Raw genomic sequence first — 12,995 nt, forward strand, 5'->3', positions numbered from 1 at the left:
TTCAGCTTTGGACCCTATCAGCAATAATGTAATATCTATCAGTTTACATAGGTTTCATCTAGACATGTGCTGATATTTAATAATAAGGAACAACACAATATTCATTTCGGTGATACTGTTATGAACAATTTGAAATACTGTTATTGCGTTTTAGTACAACAAGTGCTCTTTCACCAGATATATTTTTAGACATACAGAGTAGCTCTGGTTTCAGACCACAGTAGTAGAACTGTGTGGTCACATACTGATCTCAGGCTTTATTTGATGTTTGTACAGCTGTTTTACTGTATTTTTGTTTTGAGCATCTTCATAATTCACAGAAATGGTCACAGTGCTGTCCTTTCATGCTGTATATACTGTGTAGGGGGTCTGTCACAAGCCTGGGTGAACAGAAAATGGGGGAAACCAAAGACACCGTGTCCATTAAGAATGTCAGAAAACAAGATTCCAGAAGGTTAATCAAGATTGCTGGGCCGTGATTAAAGAACCATCAAGGATGCAACAATTCCCAATACCTCTGTGTGCATGTATTATCTTAATACAATATTATGAAGATGTCATTAACCACAATATGTGATTACGTGAATATTGTTATTGTCAGCTGATACATGGAACAAAGATTGTCTAGTTGGCAATATGTAGATAATTTATTTACAGTGATTTTATGTATACACATAGTAGTATGTTAGACCTACAGCCATTAAACAACTATATAGACTGCCCTGATATTGACCCTAAGTGGGACATGACTGTTACTGCTTTTGTCTTTATACAAAAAAGCATGCAGTTTGAATAATCAGCAACATAATTTAGTGCAAATGAATTCAAAATGTTGATATGAGTGTTGTATCTTTGTTAATGTAGGCCTACTTCTCCCTCTAAACGAGTGTCAGAATTATGTGACCTCCTTAAGAGTTGCATTGTCACTGTCATATTAAGTGTTCTTAGTTGTTGGGTTATATGAAAGTTGGTGTGTAGATAAAATCAGACAAGTAGTGCACCTGGTCCTTGCATCATGCACAACATATAAAAGCTGCGCTGTGCAATGACTGGACAAGAACAGCATTTTACATGCACAGTGATCTTTGTCTTGCTTTGTAGATTTGAGAGAATAAGAGCAAAGGGAAACAAGTGCTATATATTTTGTACTACACACACACACACACACACACACACATTTTCTAAGCCACTCATACTTTTGTACTGGAAGAGTAATAAATGTAATAACAATGGATTGTTTCTCTTTGATCACAGTGACTGTGGATGTGTTGTCTCTGCAGTGAAGCTGGGGACCAGTAAAGCGTTTAGACAACCAGAACAGCCATGGATTCAGACATCAACTATCAGGATGGTAACCAAATTTAGTCTGCATTAGGAGACCATTTCAGCTACAGTCTGTTTTGTTTTATTAAATTAACCCCTTAAATGGCCACTACTCTCAGTAGGTTCAAGGTTTTACAACACACTTCTGTAACCTAGGAATAAATCAGGCAGTTTGCACCGTAGTCCATGTAGTTACTGAATAATAAGCTTTAATATGTAATACGCCTGAGATTTTAAGGAGCTAAACTATAGTTTGCTCATGTGCATAGCTGTCACTGTGCTTGTTTCTAGTGCAGATCAGAGGTAGGGCTGGGTGATTTGGAGAAAATTCCCAATTACAATATTTCTGGCCAATATAGTGAATATTGAGGTTTAAATAAGATTATTTTCTACAAATTAATTTCCAGGCCTTTTTTCCCCAAGAAGCCTAACACATCAATTTTTTTGAGGGATGAATGCTGAATGCAGTTTGCCAGACTGTCTTTGTTATTAAGTTAAATTTCCCTACTTAAAACTTGTTATGACAATATTCACTATTGTGGGCTGTAATTAAAATTAAAATTATTTAAAAACTGCATTCTTTCAAATGTGCTTTTTTTCTGTAATATCTCTCTGATGCTTTTGCCCCCTCACAATATCCAATGTAGCAAAACTCTAACCTTGTTTCATGTCATACATTGTCTATATCATGTATGACATACTTTAATATGATAAATTGTTACTTTTCATGTTGAATAGACCAATAGAACTGGTCCAAATGTACATACAATAAAATATAGTTGCATTAACGTTCATTAAGCTAAAGAACGTTTTTTTCCCATCTTAAAAAGCTGTGGAGCTGTAAGGTTTTGTTACAACAGCAACAATAAAGAAGTTTTGTCTAGAACTTGTCATATTCAATGGAAACATGATTATGGATTTGTTTGTATCTTTTCTTAGGCCCTGTGTTCTCCCGAATAGAGGAGAGCCCAACAGAGGATGACGAACCTGTCCACTCACCCTCACGCATGCAGAACGAGTATGAGCGAATTGGGGGCAGATCGGGATCCTCGTAAGTCTCATCACAGCGATTATTTTGCATGAATGGTTTGAAGTTGTTTTGTCTTGGCCACTGATCTCAGGCCCTGATTCTCGTCTTTGCAGGTCTTTACAGACGTTAATTCATTTACTGAAAGGAAACATCGGCACTGGTCTTCTCGGCTTGCCTCTGGCTGTAAAGAACGCAGGGCTTGTGGTAGGATGTCATCATCAGTTTAAACAAATTACATTTGCAGATACACATGTCTGCTGTGTAGTTTTCCTCTGTTATCCTTCCACTGCACTTTTAAAACTAGCATTAATGGCAGATTTTATCTTTGAGCACGATACTTGTTTTGTCTTGCTCTGGCTTGAAACTAAGTACATGCTCTCAGTCAGTTGAGATGAGAGGTGTAGATGAATTCATAATGACTGAGAAAACTGCATAACATTGAGGATTTACAATAAATGTAGCATCCAGCATACAACTGGACAATGATGTCAATAGGTAATGACGGTCTAGAATTCAGAGTAAATGAACTCAAAGTCCCTGAAAATTTGAATGAAACATCTAAAATTACCTCTCATTGTCTAGTTCATCAGATTTAAGTCTTCACTGAATATCTTATTGTTATATAGAGTCATATGCAAATTTCATGTTTTGTTTATTTTGTAGGTGAAAATACACATCCTTTATAGGGAACAAGCTTAAATTGTAAATATTGTATTTTTCTGAAGTTTTATTGGGCAATTTCTGTTTATTTGCTAAGTTTAAACATATGGAAGAAAGCATGCTTTATAAAATATGTAACTGTATAAAATAACACAAATTATTCAGTTCTCCAAAACTTTTGAATTGTAGTGTAACAAGAGAAAAACAGGTTTTTGCAGTGCCTGTTATATATAATACAACCTTTGTTTCACGTGTGAATATTACAAATGCAAAACCTTTTCCAGTCACTAATCCATCTCTCCTCATTTCCAAACAGATGGGACCACTGAGTCTCTTCGTGATGGGTATTATAGCTGTACATTGCATGAACATCCTGGTGAAATGTGCGCATCATCTAAGTGATAAGTAAGTCTTTGTGAACCACCTGTCACTGTTTGTTTGATCTGAGTTTGTTTGCTCAGTTTTATATGACAGCCTTTGCATGTTCTGCCTGACTTGGATGTTTATACTTGTCGACTGTAAGAGCTTCTAAGTTATACATTACATGTACAAAGGTCAGAGAACATCCTTTATTTAATTTCCAGTCAACAAGGCCATTAAATACAAGTTGTTCATTTTTCAGCACCAGTAAAAACAAAAAAAACCCCACACTGATCTGGTCCGAGCAGTGCCGTGAGATTTTGCTTGTAAGAACCCATTCAGTGAAGCAGAGACCCTGTGTGTTTGAATAATAACATGCCGGAAGCTACCAGTACACTAATGTATTGTTCTGTTCTCTTTAATAATCAACACACTTAAGTGATATGCTTCCCCAGATGTTATGAGAATCTTAATGTGCTTAGCTGAACAGGAATTTGTATAGAAATGTCCTGGTTAAAGGTTTTTCTGTCTCTTTTGTTCTGTAGGCTTGGCAAACCGTTTCTGACCTATGGGGAGGCAGTGGAGTATGGAATGGAGAATGTATCTTGGTTGAGGAACTACTCTCATTGGGGGAGGTGATGGATTAGTTTTTTTTGTCTCCATTTGTTTCATGTTAATTTTTCATGTTCCTCTTTTTACTTAATTTTATGACTTATTTTATTTCCTTTCTTTCCAGCCCAAAACCCTACTTCATTTCTTCCAGTCTTGTTTAGATCCACATTTCTGTAAAGCTTTTTGTGATGCGTGTGTGTGTAGGAGAGGTGCAGCACAGATAAATCATTAGAAGAAATAATATTATTGTAGACTGTGCAAAAATCATTTCCAGTCAAAACAGCTGTTAAGTCTCTGAAGTTACTCATTTTTCAGGAAGATATTTCTGAGGAGATTAGACATAAGATAATCCACTTGCATAAGGATGGGATCGACGAAAGGAAAAGAAGTGAAAAAAGTTCAAAGGGTTTTCAAAATATCCAGAGAAAATGGGACTCCTCACAACCATACAAGATCTGGTAGACCACCAAAACTGTCACCATCCGATAAACAGCACTTAGTTTTATTACTGAAGACAATCAAGCTTCACTCTTGCTTCAGATCTGAAAAGAATCCACAAGTATTTCTGTCCATCCCTCCACTGTGAGAAGACCATGCTATGGGTCTGAAAAGATGTCGAAGGTTCTGAGGGAAAAAAAAATAGGCAAAAAAGGAACAGGAACAAGAACAAAAGCTACAGAGTTCAGACTTTAACATCACTCAGTGTGTCTTATGGGATTATGTGGATCATGAGAAGCAGAAAATGCAACTAAATTTTAAGACTGACCTTTGGAGGTGTGGAGAAATATCCCTGCAGATTTCTTTGAGAAACTGAAAACGAGTCTCCCAAAAAAAGAATGGAAGCTGTATTAAATGCAAAGCCTGAACCCACTTAATGCAAAATGATTGATAAGTTGAGGCTTCTGTGTCACTTTCAGTGCATATATGTTTGCTTTTTTCCCTGTTGCTAAACCAAATAACTTTCACTTGTTGTCTGTTTTGACTGGGCATTAAATAGATGAAGGCACAGCGCTGTGGGTTTATATCAAACTAGTTTGGAAGGTTCTGTAGCTACACAGTCAGATCCTGTGTCATTCACTTGCATTACTTGCTTTGCCTGTTTCTCAGAAATGTTAAAAGTGCTGGCTCATGGATGTACTGAAGCAGTTTTTTTTCTTTCTCTTTCTTTGGTACCCTCTGTGTTTCCTGTTAGACGAGTGGTGAATTTGTTCCTGATCATCACTCAGCTGGGCTTCTGCTGTGTGTACTTTGTATTTCTCAGTGATAATGTCAAACAGGTGAGAAACATCTCAAAGATATCTCATACCCAACGTCAGCCACCTGAACCATTATTTTTATTTTATTCTTAAATTCAAAACCTTGTCTATTTTTTCATAATCTCCCAAAATGTTATAAGCCATGTTATAAGCCACGCATTAATGATCATCTTGTCTACAGAATACATGTGATGTGCTCTGTAAATAATTAAAGGACAGAATTTTCCCATGTTCACTGTCAAGTAAGAGATACACAGTGCAGTAATTATAGTCATCTAGTCATGTAGGACTAACACATTGCACGTGTTTTTTGTTTTTTTTTGTAGGCAATGTGCACACACATTTATGAAATATGAAAGAAGGAGGAGCATTTTAAAAATGTCTGCATGTTAATTTTGTAATTTACTGTATTTAAAATGTTTACAAAACAATGTGGTGACAAGAACTTTTGACCAAGGCTTTACTGTGTCGAGAATATAAACTGAGCCAGGCCAGTCTGCTGCTGTTATTTTTATCACCACAAGAGTGCGCTGTTGGCCTTTCATATACCTTCTAATATCAAGTTAAGTGAAACTGGGGTCTGCATAGCCAGTGCAGTTACATAGCAGAGTGATTTTACTTTGCTGAGACACAGAAATCAACTGATAAGAACTCGAAACAAGTGTGCTTTCAGATGGCTCTCGAGTGGATTTGATCTTTTCATCAGAGGCTTTTGCCTAAACTTGTGCCGTTCAAGATCCAGCTCAAGTGTGTGCTGTTGTTAAAGCATAATGAGGACACACTGTATCAAATACTGAAGTTCTGAAATTCATGTACATATATAATAGGCTCTATTTTTCATAACTTTTTTTTGCCGATTATATAATTATCCAACTAATGGCTTAATAACTTTAGAAAATATTGCAAAATAGAAGCACTAGTGGTGACTAGTGGACCACACCGTGCATGTGCATTTTATACAAAACACAGTTCATTTATCAAATCAAAGAGTCTTATTTTTCACAAAGATTAAGATAAATGACAGGTATGTAAACTATGTGTATGTTTGAGAGTTGTTGAGATTGGTGGTTTTGCAAAATGCTGAGGAATGCATTTAAATAAGGAAAGGCAGAATTGAATATCATGCTCTGATGTGTTTTAGCTTAAGGCGTTTTATTGATTTATTTTTAATATCACTTTTGCCCTTTGGTTTAAGGAAAGGTTCGGCCACAAATCTATTTTACATAATTGACCCTTTAGCTCAAGTACAGTCAATCAACCAAGACATGTTTAGCATCCCAAGTTTGTTTCTTTAGTTTAGCACTGGAGTGATGAGACTAACGTCACTAACAAAGAATGGAAGTCTGTGTCACCCAGATTAGAACATCACAAACATCAAGGTGTTATCTTAAACCGCTGGGCTTTAGTGGTTTCTGTATGATATACTGTTATCTATACAAGTCGACAAAGATACAGAGAAAGATTTAGACTTTAAGATACTGCTATGCAGTGTGATTAGTGGTGCAACATACCTACTTTTATAGAAACCACATAAGCAAGTCTGTGATTACTTAACAGTTCAACATGATTTAAGGCAAGTGTGTAATGACTTAGGCCTGATGCTAATTAGGCATGATAAAAATTTGTGGTTTTAAGCCTTTTATTGTTTGCTACCTGCGTTATCCTTGTAGCTCCAGTGCAAAAATAAAGACGAAAACTTTACCAAACACATCTCGGCTGGTTGATTACAGGGGTTGAGTAAACGTAGCTTGCCACAAAACTGTTCCTTTAAAGTCTCATGTTGCCCTATTTTGCTCAGGTTGTAGAGGCCGCCAACGGGACCACCATGAACTGCAACACCAACCAGACTGCAGTGATCGTTCCCAGCTACGACTCTCGTCTCTACATGCTCTTCATCCTCCCCTTCATCATCCTGCTGGTGTTCACCCGTAACCTTAAATTCCTGGCCCCTTTCTCCTTCGTGGCCAACTTGGTCATGAGTGCCAGCCTGATTCTCATCTACTACTTCTGCCTAACGGTACATACACACACACGCGCACACAGGCTGCTGACTATCCTCCCAATGTGATTCTGTCTGCCTGAGAGTGGCAATCAAAATTCTTTTGAGGAGAAAATAACCCCCCTGACATTTCATCATTGTATGTATTATTATCTGAGTATGTATTTTGTGTGTTGTCTATGAGGTGGGGGGTGGGGGGTTGGGGGTAGGGGTAGGTGAGGCAAGGGTTTAGGTTGGATTACATACTGAAAATTGTATTCCCCTCGCTTTTAAAATGAGGCCCCTGGCTGTGATCTTAAAAGAAATTGTAATTATATCTGTAGGTCATGCATATACCAGATGTTTCAGTGCTTCATTTTGTTTTCAGTGAACTTTTGAAACATGCACAATGGCTATAAATGATCACACCTCAGACCAATCCCCCCTGGACACGCATCTTTCTTTCTTTCTCTTGATTGAATGCTGGTGGTTATGGATGAAGAGGCAACTGCAAGAGACAGCCTCTCAAGATGTTTTTTTCTGCCTAGTCCTTTAGTTTAATAGTTGCTCAAACTAACAAGATCAAAAGCCGAAACTAACATTTGTTTCAATAAGGAAAGCCATTTTGACCTAGTACATCAAAACCCAATCTCAAAACAACAAATAAGTGAATATTTCAATCTAGTGCGTTACAATTTGAACCAGAATTGGAGGATAAAAAAGGTTTTGGCTGCATCCCCTGGCACTTCTATACTTTACATACTGCACTAATAAATGCACTTCTTATGGTGGTGCGCTGCTTTTTAAACCCTATTTGGTGATGCGGTGTGTAATTTGGGACGCAGCCTTTTCTCCTATCTGCTGGAAACAGGCTTCCAAACAAAAAGCACGTGGTTATATAGTTCATGCTTATGTGTTAAGCATGAAGTTGCAGCTGTGTTCACTCGCATGGAAGTTCTTAGCAGATAAGTATCTTTTAGTTAATCTGACCAAAAGTAAGCAAAAACAGATGTGTACTGGAAACACTCCTCATTCAGTTTTTGGTCTGTTTATTATAGCACCCAGTGACATTAAATGCTTAATACAAATAGGCTATTTTTTAAAGAGTACTGAGCTGTAAATACAGAAATTGAATGTCCTGAAAATGCTGCATTGTTCATCTAAAAAAGAAGAGAGTTATTCCAGGCAGAACTATGTAGGCAAACCCTTGTTATGCACAAACTGTGGAGAGTTGCTTTTCTTTGATTGGTCAATACTATGTAAAAACATAAAGATGGCTCAACAACATTTTTGCCACACCGCTAGTCAGTTTTTCGCTCCTCCTTCTCAATGAATGGGAGCAAAACTTTATTTAACATTTTTTAAAAGAGATTCTTAAGAGTGTGATCCCATAATGATCTACACTATTTCTCCAGTATTAGGTTTTGAGAGGCAAATACAGCACATGCTCCCTCCACATGTGCAGCAGCACAGCACTGACCTTTCCACAGTCAGTGCTTCAAGCAGTGCTTCAAGCTGCTTGAAGGAGAAGGGCTTGACTCTTCCAGCCAAAACCCATACTTACATGTGCTTAATGAGAGGGGGGGAACAAATCTATTTGTCCTTCATTCCCAAAGAGTATTCCCAAGGATTCTAGCCACAGATTGAACATTTTACAGCTGTGATTTGAACATAGATGCCTGGAGCGTGGCTCATCTCTGTATTGGAAGATTCAATGTTAGCAGATAAGCTCCACACTGGGGAGATCAGCCTCAGAAATGTTTACAGTGGTGGTAACTGCCTGGAAAAATTAATGCATCTAAATGCCTGAGGATTTTCCGATTATACGCCCCTTTCAAATTGTGTTTCAAATGAAACCCTGTGGATTAGTTAGCTTGTTTCTCCATCTCTTATGCAATCTTGTGACACTACTCAGGGGAACCACTACTGCACAGATATCTAACAAGCCTCTCACATTATTTGATCAAAAGTCACCTGTCTGATGTTGGAAATGTTTACATTTCTGGCACATTTGTGTTCCATAACTGTCTATACTCAAAACCACTATTATCTTCCTATCTTCCAAATTTGTAATATTATTCAGGCTTGTCCATGTGTTTCTGTTTTTATCCTCAGCATATTCCAAACCCTGTTGACCTACCGAAGGTTGGAAGAGCCGTAGACTACCCACTGTTCTTTGGGACAGCCATATTTGCCTTTGAGGGAATCGGTGTGGTGAGTTTTCCTAATCTTGTATTTACGACAGCACCTCACCAATGTTTGTCATTATGTCATCAAAAGTAGAGGCCAAACATAACAATATTATCAAGGTATATGAGGTATGATGTGATTTTGTTGTGATATAATGTACTGGATGTATTGAGCTTTGTTACAATTTATTGCCTATAGCTGCAAAGGATACTTCTAAAATTATACCTCTGTTGGTTTCAGTAGCTGGTCAAAACAGTCATAGCATTTCACACACAGAAAGTAAACAGTGCACTAGTTCATCTGATAACTAGGGATGCACTCATACCATTTTTTCCCTCTCAGGTACTGATACTGCTAACTCCATCTAACCCAGGAGTGTCAAACTTAACTACTGAAAGTACCATATTTTTAAAAATCTCAACAAATCTGTGGGCCAGAGAAGGCCTATGTTTCTATTTCATTTTTAAATATCATTTTGCTGTGATCAGAACTGGCCATTGTTTATTCAAAATATGGCAAAATGTCATGAGCAAAATAGAGGCACTTCTAGTAAACCGTGAACAAGTAGGTCTTTTAAACTTACCTATGTGCTTGATCTAGACACCTGGTGTCTATTCTTTGCTGCAAGTTCATTCTTGGTATCAATTTCTGAGCTGCTGTGCTCAGTGTTTATTTTGGCTGAACTGCAGCTGAAAAGCAGCTAGTGTGTTTGGTGAAATGTGTTCTTAATTGAACCACAGACCTCTTGGCTTGGTGGAAGCGTCTGGCAACGACACCATGTCGCTATCAGATGCAGTTGACCAATGGAGGCACACCGCAGGTGGGACTAATGGACACATTAGCCCAGCTAGCAGGCTGCTATAGTAAAAGCTAAAGGAGGGTGAAGGGTAAAAGTAAAATCATTAGAGTCTGACAGTTTTTTCCATATGTCTTTCACTCCCTCAATAACAAGCTGTACTAACATTAACTCAGACTGTAACTGATTTACTGAAAGTAGCCTGACTCAGCTGTTCAGCTAAGGAGCTACTGTAAATGTGTGTGCACATGGTGCTATCTGGCCTAACTGGTATACCACTACTATTGCCTTCCCAGCAAATACTGGTGTTACAGTTTTTGCAATGCATCAGAAATTGCTTCATTGTCATGCATTCAATATTGCTGATCCTGTGTTTTAAGTGCCAGTATGAGTGCAGAACCAGAAATTATATCAGTACCAGTACTGGTACAGCCTACCTGATAACAGATTTACAAAGAAAACCATTTGATTGCATTGATTAAAAAATCCCACTTATTTTCCACCAGCAGAATGGCCACTGCAGGCATATCAAATTAAGCTAAGAACTAAAAATGTACCCAAATTCACATGAAATTGAATGATATTCCTTTTTTCTCCCCTCCTTAATCAAAAGCAGCCTTAATTGTTAAAATGTTTCACCTTATCTTGTAGGTACTTCCACTTGAGAACAAAATGCAGAAACCTAAAAAATTCAGTTTGGTCCTGTACCTCGGAATGGGCATTGTCACTATGCTATACATTTCCTTGGGCACCATTGGTTACATCACCTTTGGAGATCACATCAAGGGGAGCATCACCCTCAATTTACCGGACTGCTGGTGAGTTTCTCAAGTGCATCGCTGTGTTTCTGATGAGCTTTTCTTCCACTCTCAGTGGAAGTGCCTCATCCCTGGCATGACTTTTTATCAGTCCATCTCTCACATGCTGAATTGGAAGAGATTAAAATGTTTTACAATAACGAGAGGCATACGGGCTGGATGAAAACAGCCAGGTCTTAATATGCTGTCAAGAAGAAGCTTGAATTATCTGAGGGAGTGGCTGTATTCAAGCCCAGAGCGGCCCGGCAAGCCCCCTGCCTGCCGTTGCTTCTCGACTTTAATCTCCTCAAGGCTCTGCCGTGCATTCTAATACACTTTACGGCTGGACGCTACATGCGCCATCAGTTGAGTGAATTTTCAGGTGTTGAAGGCGGGCGCACTTGGACTGTTTGATCATAGAAGAATTCAATTTACAGGAGTGAGCCTACCGCTGCTCTCCGTAATCGAGTTGTGGAGGCAGGAGGCAGCTTTAGGCTCTTAGGCGCTCCCTCTGGCCTGGGACATGGCGGCAAGAGGATGCTGCCCAAACGGGTCACTGAGTGCGAGGAAATAAAAGAGCTGACCAGAAAAGCATAGAAACTTGGGCACAGAGCCCAGAAAGGCATCCGCTGAGATTGGGCCTGTCAGCATGCGAGAGCCCACAGATAACGATAAAGACACAGGCTCTGTGTAAATAATAATAGTTGGGGCAGAGGCGTCAATCACCCTCCCAGCTAGGAGCAGTTAGGGACGTGTGGTGATTCAAGTGTCTCACAGTAAACAAATGAGTCACGAGGTAATGCTGCTGATTATATAATGCATCACTGACAGTTGCATGTGTATATGTGTATTAGTCGCTCTGTCTGTCAGACAAATTTGCTGTTATGATCTCTTCAAAAGACTTCAAAACTGACTTTATTCCCTCTTTTCACTGGATCTGTCATCTTCCTTGAAAGCTAGAATCATAACTAAGCTGAGTCATATATAATGCTACTTTTGTTAACATCTCCAAAGCACTTATCAATTGCTATTGTGTAAACAGATGGTCTTTATAAAAGCTTGGGCCAGCATTCAAAAAGTATGTAAGAGTGGGAGTTCTAACCTACAGTCTTTATCATTTGGAGTTAGTGACAATCGCTCGTCTGTTGCTGCACAGTTTGTCCTCTAGTCCTTCATCAGTGGTCACAGGACATTGCCCACAGGACACTGTTGGCTAGATATTTTTGGATGGTGGACTTTTCTCAGTCCAGCAGTGACACTGAGGTGTTTAAAAACTCCACCAGTTTAGTGTCAATGCAGTGCTGAAAATGATCCACTAGCCAAATAACACCTGCTCTGTGGTGGTCCTGACCAGGGTGAAAGGGGGCTAACAAAGTGTGCAGTGAAGCACATCACTAGACTCTAAGCAGCAGACTGATCTGGTCTGGTGGTAAACTCTTTATCCACATTTGTTGCTTGATAAAATTCTACAGTTTGCTGATATAAGTCAAACTCTGGTTAACCCTAACCTGCCAGATCTGAAACGTAAATAGAGTGACTTTAGTCACATGAGGTGCAAAGTTACTTTCATTTTTGCAAGTATGATTTCTTTCTCCAATAGTTTTAGAATGTTGAGTGCAATATATTAATTCTCATGGAAAAACTCATGGAAAACTACTGAGAGCTGATTAAGGAGCGTCTACAAATTACGATCATCAATATCCGAGCATGGCTCTCCAGTTTGAAGCCTCATGAGGCAGTTCAGCCCTTTAGCAGACAGAACATACATGATGGACAGTTAGAGTTTTACAACCTCTGTTTATGATTATTGTTGATGAGGAATCTCAAAATAAGATTTCTCCCAGACTGATCTTTTGACTTTGCCATGTTAAATGTTGATTTCTAACAAAGAATTAATGAAAAGTCCCAAGAGAGCAGTATAGTTTTTAAATATATTGCATTTGATCCCAAGTACTGGATCATTCTACATTTGATTACTTAACTGTATTTTAGT

General features: G+C 38.5%; 1 protein-coding gene across 2 annotated transcripts in view; it reads left to right on the forward strand.

Moving 5' to 3' along the window:
• The window catches only part of slc36a1 (solute carrier family 36 member 1), a 56,902-nt gene that overhangs the window by 1,173 nt on the left and 42,734 nt on the right, over nt 1-12,995 (forward strand). The window contains exons 2-10 of one of the 2 annotated variants that reach the window (XM_017689515.2): nt 1,255-1,351; nt 2,263-2,374; nt 2,467-2,557; nt 3,330-3,418; nt 3,919-4,008; nt 5,178-5,262; nt 7,040-7,258; nt 9,335-9,433; nt 10,857-11,023. In XM_017689515.2, the coding sequence (XP_017545004.1) occupies nt 1,324-1,351; nt 2,263-2,374; nt 2,467-2,557; nt 3,330-3,418; nt 3,919-4,008; nt 5,178-5,262; nt 7,040-7,258; nt 9,335-9,433; nt 10,857-11,023 (980 nt within the window). In that variant the 5' untranslated portion in view covers nt 1,255-1,323. The remainder of the gene's footprint in view (nt 1-1,254; nt 1,352-2,262; nt 2,375-2,466; nt 2,558-3,329; nt 3,419-3,918; nt 4,009-5,177; nt 5,263-7,039; nt 7,259-9,334; nt 9,434-10,856; nt 11,024-12,995) is intronic. The other variant, XM_017689523.2, reaches the window with a different exon arrangement.

Source organism: Pygocentrus nattereri, chromosome 8 (assembly GCF_015220715.1).
Source record: "Pygocentrus nattereri isolate fPygNat1 chromosome 8, fPygNat1.pri, whole genome shotgun sequence".
NCBI classification, from domain to species: Eukaryota; Metazoa; Chordata; class Actinopteri; order Characiformes; family Serrasalmidae; genus Pygocentrus; species Pygocentrus nattereri.